This window comes from Engystomops pustulosus, chromosome 1 (assembly GCF_040894005.1).
Source record: "Engystomops pustulosus chromosome 1, aEngPut4.maternal, whole genome shotgun sequence".
In the NCBI taxonomy this organism is placed as follows: domain Eukaryota; kingdom Metazoa; phylum Chordata; class Amphibia; order Anura; family Leptodactylidae; genus Engystomops; species Engystomops pustulosus.
In genome coordinates, this window is record NC_092411.1 from 288,524,951 (window position 1) to 288,540,185 (window position 15,235).

A 15,235-nucleotide genomic window follows, 5' to 3' on the forward strand; every position below is an offset into this window, starting at 1 on the left:
TGTAGGGGCACTGTGACTATACTGGCTACTGTAGGGGCACTGTGACTATACTGGCTACTGTAGGGGCACTGTGACTATACTGGCTACTGTAGGGGCACTGTGACTATACTGGCTACTGTAGGGGCACTGTGACTATACTGGCTACTGTAGGGGCACTGTGACTATACTGGCTACTGTAGGGGCACTGTGACTATACTGGCTACTGTAGGGGCACTGTGACTATACTGGCTACTGTAGGGGCACTGTGACTATACTGGCTACTGTAGGGGCACTGTGACTATACTGGCTACTGTAGGGGCACTGTGACTATACTGGCTACTGTAGTGGCACTGTGACTATACCGGCTACTGTAGTGGCACTGTGACTATACTGGCTACTGTAGTGGCACTGTGACTATATTGGCTACTGTAGGGGCACTGTGACTATATTGGCTACTGTAGGGGCATTGTGACTATACTGGCTACTGTAGGGGCACTGTGACTATACTGGCTACTGTAGGGGCACTGTGACTATACTGGTTACTGTAGCGGCACTGTGACTATATTGGCTACTGTAGGGGCACTGTGACTATATTGGCTACTGTAGTGGCACTGTGACTATACTGGCTACTGTAGGGGCACTGTGACTATACTGGCTACTGTAGGGGCACTGTGACTATACTGGCTACTGTAGGGGCACTGTGACTATACTGGCTACTGTAGGGGCACTGTGACTATACTGGCTACTGTAGGGGCACTGTGACTATACTGGCTACTGTAGGGGCACTGTGACTATATTGGCTATTGTAGGGGCACTGTGACTATATTGGCTACTCTGGATGCCAATTAATAAGATAATTAAAAATTCCACATGTTCAAATTCAAACATGGCCAAATGCCCTGATAGTTATTCTCTCAGTCCCTTTATACACCACAATCACTTGGATGGCAGCTGTATACATGACAGACCTCTAGAACACCCACAGATCTGAGAGTAAAGTAATTAACATAAGATTAACATAAAAATAGGAGTGTCAGGTTCTGGCTGGAGGTGGCCGCAGCGTGACCGGCTGGAGGTGGCTCAGGGCTACCGGCTGGAGGTGGCCGCAGCGTGACCGGCTGGAGGTGGCCGCAGCGTGACCGGCTGGAGGGGGCCGCAGCGTGACCGGCTGGAGGGGGCCGCAGCGTGACCGGCTGGAGGGGGCCGCAGCGTGACCGGCTGGAGGGGGCCGCAGCGTGACCGGCTGGAGGGGGCCGCAGCGTGACCGGCTGGAGGGGGCCGCAGCGTGACCGGCTGGAGGGGGCCGCAGCGTGACCGGCTGGAGGGGGCCGCAGCGTGACCGGCTGGAGGGGGCCGCAGCGTGACCGGCTGGAGGGGGCCGCAGCGTGACCGGCTGGAGGGGGCCGCAGCGTGACCGGCTGGAGGTGGCCGCAGCGTGACCGGCTGGAGGGGGCCGCAGCGTGACCGGCTGGAGGGGGCCGCAGCGTGACCGGCTGGAGGGGGCCGCAGCGTGACCGGCTGGAGGGGGCCGCAGCGTGACCGGCTGGAGGGGGCCGCAGCGTGACCGGCTGGAGGGGGCCGCAGCGTGACCGGCTGGAGGGGGCCGCAGCGTGACCGGCTGGAGGGGGCCGCAGCGTGACCGGCTGGAGGTGGCCGCAGCGTGACCGGCTGGAGGTGGCCGCAGCGTGACCGGCTGGAGGTGGCCGCAGCGTGACCGGCTGGAGGGGGCGCAGCGTGACCGGCTGGAGGTGGCCGCAGCGTGACAGGCTGGAGGTGGCCGCAGCGTGACCGGCTGGAGGGGGCCGCAGCGTGACCGGTTGACCACCAGTCACCTGTTGAGGACCGGGCAGGCAGCTGCAGGGTGATGTCCTCCTCCCGGGTGTGGAGGTGTCAGAGCCCCCCATATTCCCAGGTCACATGACGAGGACTCCCTCCAGCCTCCTGTACTGTGAGGTAGGTCCTGCAGTGGTGACTGCTGAGACGCTTCCTGGATTCCAGCTGAATAGTCACTGGCAGAACAATCTGCTGCGCTGACCCCAGACGTCACATGGGAAGCAGATTGTTGTCAGGATTAATCACAGCAAATGAGACACAAAACCATATTGTCCTAAACACGGGGAAAACTGACGGAAAAAGACACCGCACCCCCGCTACATAACAAAGAACAGCAACGTCTCATAGCTATATACCGGTATCTATAGGTCATATCTATCTATCTCATTTATATCTACCATCTATCTATCTCATATCTATCTATCTATCTATCTCCTATCTATCTATCTATCTATCTATCTATCTATCTATCTATCTATCTCCTATCTATCTATCTATCTATCTCCTATCTATCTATCTCATATCTATCTATCTATCTATCTCATATCTATCTATCTATCTCATATCTATCTATCTCATATCTATCTATCTATCTCCTATCTATCTATCTCCTATCTATCTATCTATCTATCTATCTATCTATCTATCTATCTCATATCTATCTATCTATCTATCTATCTCCTATCTATCTATCTATTATCTATCTATCCATCTATCTCCTATCTATCTATCTCCTATCTATCTATCTATCTATCTATCTATCTATCTATCTATCTCCTATCTATCTATCTATCTATCTATCTATCTATCTCCTATCTATCTATCTCATATCTATCTATCTATCTATCTATCTATCCCCTATCTATCTATCTATCTATCTATCTATCTATCTATCTATCTCATATCTATCTCCTATCAATGCAATTCAAAGAAGTTTTATTGGCAGGACCAAATACAGTCCAGCATTGCCAAAGCATTTATAAAATATTGGATTGTGGGAAATCAGGTGGGGCACAGGGTGATGGGGGACAGGATGAGTTTGGGACTCATGGGGTTTGGGGGTTATTATAGTCCCTGGTATCACGTGTCTCTCAGTCTATGGCAGGAGGTGACATATTGTGCTGTGGCCATTGTGGTGTCCTCTCCCCCACCAGGACGGATCTTCTCTCTCTCCTCCATGGAGCAGAAGTCCTGGAGGATATCCGAGACTCTCCAGAAGTGAGTGTCCCTCACTGCTGAGTATTTGGAGCAGTGTAGCATGAAGTGGACCTCCTCCTCGGTGGCCTCCTGGTCCTGGCACTGCTGGCACAGCCTCCTCTCCCTGGGCACGTATGTCTGTCTGTGCCGCCCGGACTCCATGGCAGGTTCTGGGCGATCACTCTGTAGCAGCTCAGGATCCGGCGGTCTCTGGGGTCCGGTAGTTTCTCCAGCTACAAGGGACTGTTTGTAGTCTCTCTTTTGACTCTGGTAGATGGTCAGCTTCTGGGACGACTTTATGGTGGTCCTCCAGTCACTGACAAGGTCCTCCTGGGCCTGGTTTATCAGCGCCATGATCTTGGCTTCGGTCAGCTGTGGTGGGTCCATGTTTGTGCCTGGCAGGGTATGGATTCCCAGGTTGCCAGGGACCCCCTGCTGCTGCTTCCAGGCTTTATGGTAGAAGTAACCTGGACTGCAGTTCTGTAGGTGCCAGGAATGATGGAGCCCCCTTCTGGAGTGTAAAAGTAGAGGTAATCTGCCCAGTCCTCCTCTACAGCCGCTGTTTGAGCTGCTCTGATGGACATGGAGAAGGTAAAACTTTAGGTGAAATATTTCGGCCGGACTGGAGTCCCACCTTGAGCAGCACAGGAGACGACTATGTCATCCTACCATACAGCTGCTGCAATATCTAATATCTGCAGAGATTCTGCTCCTTCTTCCTTATATATCCAGAGACCTTCCCTTCTTCTCTCAGCTCTTAGGAGTCATGAGCTGTGTGTAATAAGCCCCTCCCATGAGATTTCCATCTGACCAAAGACACGAAACCCCGCCTCTGAGGAACATGTCATAGAGCACAGGCCGCCGGAGCAGCACGGAAGGTGAGCCACGCTAACCCGTCCCTATTCACAGCCCTGTATATGCAGGCCGGAAGCTGAATCCAGCACTGCTCCGGCGGCCATGTTTAGTCGCATGGATACAGCGCAGCTGCGCCAAAAGAAGCATCACATGCGCCACAATCCCAGCGCAGACACTTCTTGAATACCAGTGCAAGCCGTGTAATCCCCGAAAACGGTGCATAGTCAAACAAAAGTGCACAGTGCGACCTTTAGTAAATGAGCCCCATTATCTTACATAAGGATGTTGTTGTTACCAATCCATCAGTCGCGATGCTCTGCACACACCTGGCCTGATGGTGGCCACCGCAGCGCCGCCACCTTATTAATTAGCCAAAGAGCTGCGGCAGCACCTCCCGGAGCAGGACCTAATCCTGGGAGATTTCAGCCTAAATCTAATAATCTGTTTACCACAATCCCCCAATGACATGAGAGGAGAAAATTGCAATTAGTGGTGAGATGCGATCATCAGCCTCCTAATAAGAAGGCAAGTTACAACACAAATATCATCTAATGGGAGGAACACGGCGGGAGCCCCTTAAAGGTGCAGCGCTGTCCTATACTCTATATCAGTGATCGGTGGCAGAGCAGTGTGCTACCACCCCCATCCCTCTATACACATGTACCCCCACTACACCCACCACATGACCTCAAGGTGGCGGACAAAACTATTAAATATATTTTATTAAAAAAAGCCTCTGTTTCCTAGGAGATTGGCCTTCCACCATCTCTCTGTGCTGTGCCTGCATGTAAGATCACTGGCTGCAGCAGGAGCATACACCTCAGATGAAAGATAACTGGCTGCAGCAGGAGCATACACCTCAGATGTAAGATAACTGGCTGCAGCATGAGCATACACCTCAGATGAAAGATAACTGGCTGCAGCAGGAGCATACACCTCAGATGTAAGATAACTGGCTGCAGCAGGAGCATACACCTCAGATGTAAGATCACTGGCTGCAGCAGGAGCATACACCTCAGATGTAAGATCACTGGCTGCAGCAGGAGCATACACCTCAGATGTAAGATAACTGGCTGCAGCAGGAGCATACACCTCAGATGTAAGATAACTGGCTATAGCAGGAGCATACACCTCAGATGTAAGATAACTGGCTATAGCAGGAGCATACACCTCAGATGTAAGATAACTGGCTATAGCAGGAGCATACACCTCAGATGTAATATACCTGGCTGCAGCACAAGTATACACATCAGATGTATGATCACTGGCTATAGCAGGAGCATACACCTCAGATGTAAGATAACTGGCTGCAGCAGGAGCATACACCTCAGTTGTAAGATAACTGGCTGCAGCAGGAGCATACACCTCAGATGTAAGATAACTGGCTGCAGCACAAGTATACACATCAGATGTAAGATCACTGGCTGCAGCAGGAGCATACACCTCAGATGTAAGATAACTGGCCGCAGCAGGAGAATACACCTCAGATGTAAGATCACTGGCTACAGCATAAGCATACACGTCAGATGTAAGATCACTGGCTGCAGCAGGAGCATACGCCTCAGATGTAAAATCACTGGCTGCAGAAGGAGCATACACCTCAGATGTAAGATAATTGGCCGTAGCAGGAGCATACACGTCAGATGTAAGATAACTGGCTATAGCAGGAGCATACACCTCAGATGTAAGATCACTGGCTGCACCAGGAGCATACACCTCAGATGTAAGATCACTGGCTGCAGCAGGAGCATACACCTCAGATGTAAGATCACTGGCTGCAGCAGGAGCATACACCTCAGATGTAAGATCACTGGCTATAGCAGGAGCATACACCTCAGATATAAGATCACTGGCTGCAGAAGGAGCATACACCTCAGATGTAAGATCAATGGCTGCAGAAGGAGCATACACCTCAGATGAAAGATAACTGGCTGCAGCAGGAGCATACACCTCAGATGAAAGATAACTGGCTGCAGCAGGAGCATACACCTCAGATGTAAGATAACTGGCCGCAGCAGGAGCATACACGTCAGATGTAAGATAACTGGCTGCAGCAGGAGCATACACCTCAGATGTAAGATCACTGGCTGCAGCAGGAGCATACACCTTAGATGTAAGATAACTGGCTATAGCAGGAGCATACACCTCAGATGTAAGATAACTGGCTATAGCAGGAGCATACACCGCAGATGTAAGATAACTGGCTGCAGCAGGAGCATACACCTCAGATATAAGATCACTGGCTGCAGAAGGAGCATACACCTCAGGTTTAAGATAACTGGCTGCAGCAGGAGCATACACCTCAGATGTAAGATAACTGGCCGCAGCAGGAGCATACAACTCAGATGTAAGATAACTGGCTGCAGCAGGAGCATACACCTCAGATGTAAGATAACTGGCTGCCGCAGGAGCATACACCTCAGATGTAAGATAACTGGCTGCCGCAGGAGCATACACCTCAGATGTAAGATAACTGGCTGAGGCAGGAGCATACACCTCAGATGTAAGATAACTGGCCGCAGCAGGAGCATACAACTCAGAAGTAAGATCACTGGCTGCAGCAGGAGCATACACCTTAGATGTAAGATAACTGGATATAGCAGGAGCATACACCTCAGATGTAAGATAACTGGCTGCAGCAGGAGCATACACCTCAGAAGTAAGATCACTGGCTGCAGCAGGAGCATACACCTCAGATGTAAGATAACTGGCTATAGCAGGAGCATACACCTCAGATGTAAGATAACTGGCTGCAGCAGGAGCATACACCTCAGATGTAAGATAACTGGCTGCAGCAGGAGCATACACCTCAGATGTAAGATAACTGGCTGCAGCAGGAGCATACACCTCAGATGTAAGATAACTGGCTGCAGCACAAGCATACACCTCAGATGTAAGATAACTGGCTGCAGCAGCAGCATACACCTCAGATGTAAGATAACTGGCTGCAGCACAAGCATACACCTCAGATGTAAGATAACTGGCTGCAGCACAAGCATACACCTCAGATGTAAGATAACTGGCTATAGCAGGAGCATACACCTCAGATGTAAGATAACTGGCTATAGCAGGAGCATACACCTCAGATGTAAGATAACTGGCTGAGGCAGGAGCATACACCTCAGATGTAAGATAACTGGCCGCAGCAGGAGCATACAACTCAGAAGTAAGATCACTGGCTGCAGCAGGAGCATACACCTTAGATGTAAGATAACTGGCTATAGCAGGAGCATACACCTCAGATGTAAGATAACTGGCTGCAGCAGGAGCATACACCTCAGAAGTAAGATCACTGGCTGCAGCAGGAGCATACACCTCAGATGTAAGATAACTGGCTATAGCAGGAGCATACACCTCAGATGTAAGATAACTGGCTGCAGCAGGAGCATACACCTCAGATGTAAGATAACTGGCTGCAGCAGGAGCATACACCTCAGATGTAAGATAACTGGCTGCAGCAGGAGCATACACCTCAGATGTAAGATAACTGGCTGCAGCACAAGCATACACCTCAGATGTAAGATAACTGGCTGCAGCAGGAGCATACACCTCAGATGTAAGATAACTGGCTGCAGCACAAGCATACACCTCAGATGTAAGATAACTGGCTGCAGCAGGAGCATACACCTCAGATGTAAGATAACTGGCTGCAGCAGGAGCATACACCTCAGATGTAAGATAACTGGCACGAACAGATAAGTGTTAAGGAAAAATAAGACTTTACAACAAAATTAACCCCCATGTACCCACCTACTGGTCAGCAGGGAGCATCACACACTTACCAACAGCGGGAAAGGGCACAAATCGCTGGATGAAGAGTCTGGTCGAAGGAGAAAACTTGTTTGCCCTCTGAACCAGAGAATTAAGGCCGACCTGGGGAGAAAGGACGGAGAGGCTCAGGGGGAGGTCGACCAGTCATTGTGACACATTACAATATGGCCGACTATACCGCCGATCCTTTATCATAATCAGGGCTACAGTACCTGGAACCCCCTAAGGACCCATGGAGGGATTGGGTGGGGGGAGGGTCAGTAGATTTAGGTGGGTTTTATATTACAACTCTGCAATTATTATCTCGTGTGTAAAAGATTTTAGACTTTTTTTTACCTCTATTGGACGTCTTATCACTAGAGCCATAAATCGAGTCCCAGTACATGAGATGCTTGTGTTTTATTGTATATTTAGGTGTTTTTATGTTGTATATCATTCTGTATATTAGTGTATATTGTGTGTTAGGTTGTTTTTATGTTGTATATCATTCTGTATATTAGTGTATATTGTATATTTAGGTGTTTTTATGTTGTATATCATTCTGTATATTAGTGTATATTGTGTGTTAGGTTGTTTTTATGTTGTATATCATTCTGTATATTAGTGTATATTGTATATTAGGCTGTTTTTATGTTGTATATCATTCTGTATATTAGTGTATATTGTATATTAGGCTGTTTTTATGTTGTATATCATTCTGTATATTAGTGTATATTGTATATTAGGCTGTTTTTATGTTGTATATCATTCTGTATATTAGTGTATATTGTATATTTAGGTGTTTTTATGTTGTATATCATTCTGTATATTAGTGTATATTGTGTGTTAGGCCTAAATACCGTTTTTTGATGTCATTCTGTATATTATAATAAATGATATTCAGTATTTTAGGAAATGCTGTGTATTTTGTTATATATTTTTGCTGTTTTTATGTTATGTGTCTATTACTGTAAATGTTCTGTTCTATATCATGTTGTATACTATGATGTTTTCTATCTTATCCTGTATATTACACTTGTGTATCACGTTGTACATTTACATTTCATTGACCCTTTTATTGATACATATTAGTTTTATATCAGAAGGTTAGGATATTTTGTGGCAGTAATTACCCCGGTGGCTGATAATCTTGGGGTGTTGGGCAGTATCCCCCCATGACGGGTGCTACAGGGGGGTCTGGCAGTAATAATCTGCGGATGTCAGAGCACATAGCACTTCCCTCAGCGAGGCCTGAGCCCCCCGGTGCCTCGGCCCACAGTGATTATGGGCAGTAACAGCAGATTCACAAGCTGTCAAACACAGTCTCCGTGCGCTGCGCACAATTATCGGGGAGAGGGAGCTGGGATTAGAAAACCCACAGGGGCTTTGTCACGTAGGAGACGGTGACAAATAACCTGAACGTATGTTGTGCGAGAAGGTGGAGGATCCGATCACATACATAAATACTCGTATGTAACCCTTCATGCCCCAGCGGTGACCCAGGAGATGACCTGTACTGACCCGTGCTGCACCCAAACCACAGGTGAGTGCACCCAAACTACAAGACAGGTGACTGCACCCAAACTACAAGACAGGTGAGTGCACCCAAACTACAAGACAGGTGAGTGCACCCAAACTACAAGACAGGTGAGTGCACCCAAACTACAAGACAGGTGACTGCACCCAAACTACAAGACAGGTGACTGCACCCAAACTACAAGACAGGTGACTGCACCCAAACTACAAGACAGGTGAGTGCACCCAAACTACAAGACAGGTGAGTGCACCCAAACTACAAGACAGGTGAGTGCACCCAAACTACAAGACAGGTGAGTGCACCCAAACTACAAGACAGGTGAGTGCACCCAAACTACAAGACAGGTGAGTGCACCCAAACTACAAGACAGGTGAGTGCACCCAAACTACAAGACAGGTGAGTGCACCCAAACTACAAGACAGGTGAGTGCACCCAAACTACAAGACATGTGAGTGCACCCAAACTACAAGACATGTGAGTGCACCCCTACTACAAGACAGGTGAGTGCACCCAAACCACAAGACATGTGAGTGCACCCAAACCACAAGACAGGTGAGCGCACCCAAACTACAAGACAGGCGAGCGCACCCAAACTACAAGACAGGTGAGCGCACCCAAACTACAAGACAGGTGAGCGCACCCAAACCACAAGACAGGTGAGCGCACCCAAACCACAAGACAGGCGAGCGCACCCAAACTACAAGACAGGCGAGCGCACCCAAACTACAAGACAGGTGACTGCACCCAAACTACAAGACAGGTGAGCGCACCCGAACTACAAGACAGGTGAGTGCACCCCTACTACAAGACAGGTGAGTGCACCCCTACTACAAGACAGGTGAGCGCACCCAAACTACAAGACAGGTGAGCGCACCCGAACTACAAGACAGGTGAGTGCACCCAAACTACAAGACAGGTGAGCGCACCCGAACTACAAGACAGGTGAGTGCACTCCTACTACAAGACAGGTGAGTGCACCCCTACTACAAGACAGGTGAGCGCACCCAAACTACAAGACAGGTGAGCGCACCCGAACTACAAGACAGGTGAGTGCACCCAAACTACAAGACAGGTGAGCGCACCCGAACTACAAGACAGGTGAGTGCACTCCTACTACAAGACAGGTGAGTGCACCCGAACTACAAGACAGGTGAGTGCACCCAAACTACAAGACAGGTGAGCGCACCCGAACTACAAGACAGGTGAGTGCACCCGAACTACAAGACAGGTGAGTGCACCCCTACTACAAGACAGGTGAGTGCACCCCTACTACAAGACAGGTGAGTGCACCCGAACTACAAGACAGGTGAGCGCACCCAAACCACAAGACAGGTGAGCGCACCCAAACTACAAGACAGGTGAGCGCACCCAAACTACAAGACAGGTGAGCGCACCCAAACCACAAGACAGGTGAGCGCACCCAAACCACAAGACAGGCGAGCGCACCCAAACTACAAGACAGGCGAGCGCACCCAAACTACAAGACAGGTGACTGCACCCAAACTACAAGACAGGTGAGCGCACCCGAACTACAAGACAGGTGAGTGCACCCCTACTACAAGACAGGTGAGTGCACCCCTACTACAAGACAGGTGAGCGCACCCAAACTACAAGACAGGTGAGCGCACCCGAACTACAAGACAGGTGAGTGCACCCAAACTACAAGACAGGTGAGCGCACCCGAACTACAAGACAGGTGAGTGCACTCCTACTACAAGACAGGTGAGTGCACCCGAACTACAAGACAGGTGAGTGCACCCAAACTACAAGACAGGTGAGCGCACCCGAACTACAAGACAGGTGAGTGCACCCGAACTACAAGACAGGTGAGTGCACCCCTACTACAAGACAGGTGAGTGCACCCCTACTACAAGACAGGTGAGTGCACCCGAACTACAAGACAGGTGAGCGCACCCGAACTACAAGACAGGTGACTTCTCCAATTGTCTGAGAGCACTGATATTTTTGTTTGTGGAGAAGGTTCTGAGGGACAAGTGTCCTGCAGATAGGACACTATGTACAATCTGCTCAGCCCCCCTGCTCTATACCATGCTGCCTGCAGATAGGACACTGTGTACAATCTGCTCAGCTCTTCCTGCTCTGTAACATGCTGCCTGCAGATAGGACATTATGTACAATCTGCTCAGCTCCTCCTGATCTATAACAAGCTGCCTGCAGATAGGACACTATGTACAATCTGCTCTGCTCCTCCTGCTCTATAACATGCTGCCTGCAGATAGGACACTATGTACAATCTGCTCAGCTCTTCCTGCTCTATAACATGCTGCCTGCAGATAGGACACTATGTACAATCTGCTCGGCTCTTCCTGCTCTATAACATGCTGCCTGCAGATAGGACACTATGTACAATCTGCTCGGCTCTTCCTGCTCTATAACATGCTGCCTGCAGATAGGACACTATGTACAATCTGCTCAGCTTCTCCTGTTCTATAACATGCTGCCTGCAGACAGGACACTATCTACAATCTGCTCAGCTCTTCCTGCTCTATAACATGCTGCCTGCAGATAGGACACTATGTACAATCGGCTCGGCTCTTCCTGCTCTATAACATGCTGCCTGCAGATAGGACACTATGTACAATCTGCTCAGCTCCTCCTGCTCTATAACATGCTGCCTGCAGACAGGACACTATATACAATCTGCTCAGCTCCTCCTGCTCTATAACATGCTGCCTGCAGATAGGACACTATGTACAATCGGCTCGGCTCTTCCTGCTCTATAACATGCTGCCTGCAGATAGGACACTATGTACAATCTGCTCAGCTCCTCCTGCTCTATAACATGCTGCCTGCAGATAGGACACTATGTACAATCTGCTCTGCTCCTCCTGCTCTGTAACATGGTGCCTGCAGACAGGACACTATGTACAATCTGCTCAGCTCCTCCTGCTCTATAACATGCTGCCTGCAGATAGGACACTATGTACAATCTGCTCAGCTCCTCCTGCTCTATAACATGCTAGTGAATATTAATATAGATTAGGTAGCAATGTAACCCTATACAGGATACATATAGAGTGCTCTTCCCATCCATGTGACATCCGCAGTAATACTTCTCCTGCCCTGGTCGGTGTGCCTATACATGTACATATGACCCCTGCAGGAGGCTCTCGGTAAGTGGGGTCACTTTGCTGCCAGTGATGAGACGCGCGGTGGCTCAGGTGATGCGGTTACATATATGAGAATCCTCAGTGTCATGAAGCCTCTTCTCCAGCCGTCAATCACTGGCGTCACATGTGACATCTCGTCTCTTAATGAATTGCTTCCGCGCTGATATCACGTCTCCCGAGGCTTTGTCATGTTATTAAGAAGTGAAGACAGGCCGGCGAAGGGAGGACCGGCGAGCGCTATTTTTAGGGCTGGGATGATGTTAACTACTTTTATACTTTCAGGAGGAAACTTGGGTCATATGATTCATAAGAGATGTCCTGACGTGGCCTTAAATGTCCCCCATGCGGCTGCCTGGCTCCTCAGCCCTAGGGTCAGTGACCCCAGCCCCGCTGTCTGCTGAAGGCTATGCTACAGCTGGAAGAGTGTCCTAAACCCGCGATAAATGTGGTACATGGCACTGAAGGAAGTTTTTCCCTACAAGAACAGTTTCTCCAACAGTTTGAGAAATGAGTCATCAGTATTTCTGGGATGTCTTGTGTGCGGTGGTCTTCTTCACATCTAGTGGTGGTGGAAGTATCGGTGGTGTCTACGTAGGCAGGTGGATACTGGAGACTAGTCACTAATGTATCCCATCAGTATTTCTGGGATGTCTTGTGTGCGTTGGTCTTCTTCACATCTAGTGGTGGTGGAAGTAACGGTGGTGTCTACGTAGGCAGGTGGTTGGTGGAGACTAGTCACTAATGTATACCATCAGTATTTCTGGGATGTCTTGTGTGCGGTGGTCTCGGGACCACTCGGTGTAATGGAAGGAAAGATGAATGCGGCCAAGTACAGAGATATCCTGGATGAGAATCTCTTCCAGATGCTCTGGACCTCAGACTGGGCCGAACCTTCCAACAAGACAATGACCCTAAGCCCACAGCTAATAACAAAGCAGAGGCTTCAGAACATCTCTGTCACCATTCCTGACCGGCCCGGCCAGAGCCCGGACCTGAACCAAATGCAGCTTCTCTGGAGAGACCTGAAAATGGCTTCCACCAAAGTTCATCATCCAACCTGAGGGAACTGGAGAAGGCCAAATACTCATCACCGGGGGCCAAATACTCATCACCGGGGGAGTATTCAGTTTTTCTTGTTTAATAATTAGAAAAAATTATGGCTACAATGAAATGATAAGTGAATAATGTAAAGGGGTCTGAATACTTTCCGTACCCACTGTACATACACTGCGCACAAGTAACGGTGGTGTCTAGGTAGGTGGATGGTGGTGACTAGTCACTAATGTATCCCATCATATCTTCGGGGAGGTCCTGTGTGAGAGGTCTTCTTCAGGTCTAGCACAGTGGTGACGGATTCCCTATAAGGTCCGGACCGTGGTTTGCTTGTTTGAAAATCATGGATCTTGTTGTCTTCCGGGAATTCTTCATGGTTCACTTATATTTAGTAATGAATAGTTGTAATAAAAAGTATGGGGATGCTGTACAATGCTGACATCTGGTCAGACGATGGCGCCCCCTAGACGCTCTGTCTTGTGTGTAATATTGGGGTCTTGGTGGGGCCGGACAGTGAACTGTGTAACGTGACGGCAGGGGGATTATGGGATGAGCGATAAAGTTGTCGGGGACCCTCCTCGCGTGGTTTATAAACTGGATCACGCGGGATCCTTATCACATTAGAGCCATGATTGACAGGTGGGAGGCGGCAGATCACATTACCGCACTAATTGTTTCTAAAACACTGAAGATTACCAGAAGCCGCCAGCGTCCGCTATCTGCGCCCTTTATTACAGGATTACAGGATCAGGGCCTGAGAAATGAAAAATAAACACTGGGATTGGGGAAATGCAGCCACAGAAATGTGATGGGGGGTATGATGGACGCCGACAGGTGATGGCACATCAGTGTGGGGAAGATATTATACTGACAAGGGGCCCCTGAATTGTAAGGAAGGGGATACATGGTGGCACAATCCCTTAGCATATTCTGTGGTGTTGGTGAGCCATACTATTCAGTTAAGCAGGTAAAGGGTTAAAATGTGTTTTTGTGTGATAACTTTCTGTCAAGTTTTCCCGCTTTTCTCCTGACAGGAATTGTTATGAAAATAATGCAGCGAGCTGATTCGCTGCAGGTAAGGCCAGCTGTTCATTGGTGAACAGCTGGGTCAATGGAATAGTTGTAACCAGGTAAAGAAATGTTGGCGGTCAGCTGATTGGCAGCAGGCCGCATCTACTTACAAATAAAAGAGGGCTGTCAGCAAGGTCCTGGTGTCAGAATTTTCAAGAAGAAGCCGTGTCAGCGCCCCGCCCAGCCCTCCCTTATTTAATGTATTTCTCCTCATATTGTCGCGATTGCTTGTTAGTGGGGGTTTGTCTCCCAGCTCAGGCTGGGGAGAATTAGTTTTACATTTTATATATTTAGTTATGTGTTTGAATTATTCTGTTTTATTATGAATAAAATTTGATGTTTAATTTAAATATTTATCTCATTTTGGTTACCCCATAATAAAGCATCGCGGCCTTTTTATTCCACATAATCATTGTCTGGTGTCTTTTGTTTACAGTTTTGGTTATTAAGTTTTATTTATTGCGGGAATGGGATTTGTGCTACCATGTCACACGTCACTCCAGGATCTACTGCACCAGAGCAATGAGCGAGGACTGCTGCCATGCCGCCATCTTATGAGAGGATACCTCCATGTTATAAAAGCACACCACAACATAATGCGGCAATACTGCCACAACAAAGTACTAGAGCACTGAAATACTGCCACATTTTCATACTGCTCCCAAACATTATAATACTGCAATACCACCACATTATAATACTGCAATACCACCACCACTTCATAAGACTGGAATACTGCCACCTTATGATACTGCAATATCATCCCATTATAAGACTGCAATACCACCACATTATAATACTGAAATACCACCACATTATAATACTGAAA

General features: G+C 48.5%; 1 protein-coding gene across 1 annotated transcript in view; it reads right to left on the bottom strand.

The window, feature by feature from the left end:
* SFXN5 (sideroflexin 5) overlaps positions 1–15,235 on the bottom strand; it is a 147,793-nt gene that overhangs the window by 64,767 nt on the left and 67,791 nt on the right. The window contains exon 10 of the mRNA XM_072126395.1: positions 7,647–7,737. Coding sequence (XP_071982496.1) covers positions 7,647–7,737 — 91 coding nt within the window. The remainder of the gene's footprint in view (positions 1–7,646; positions 7,738–15,235) is intronic.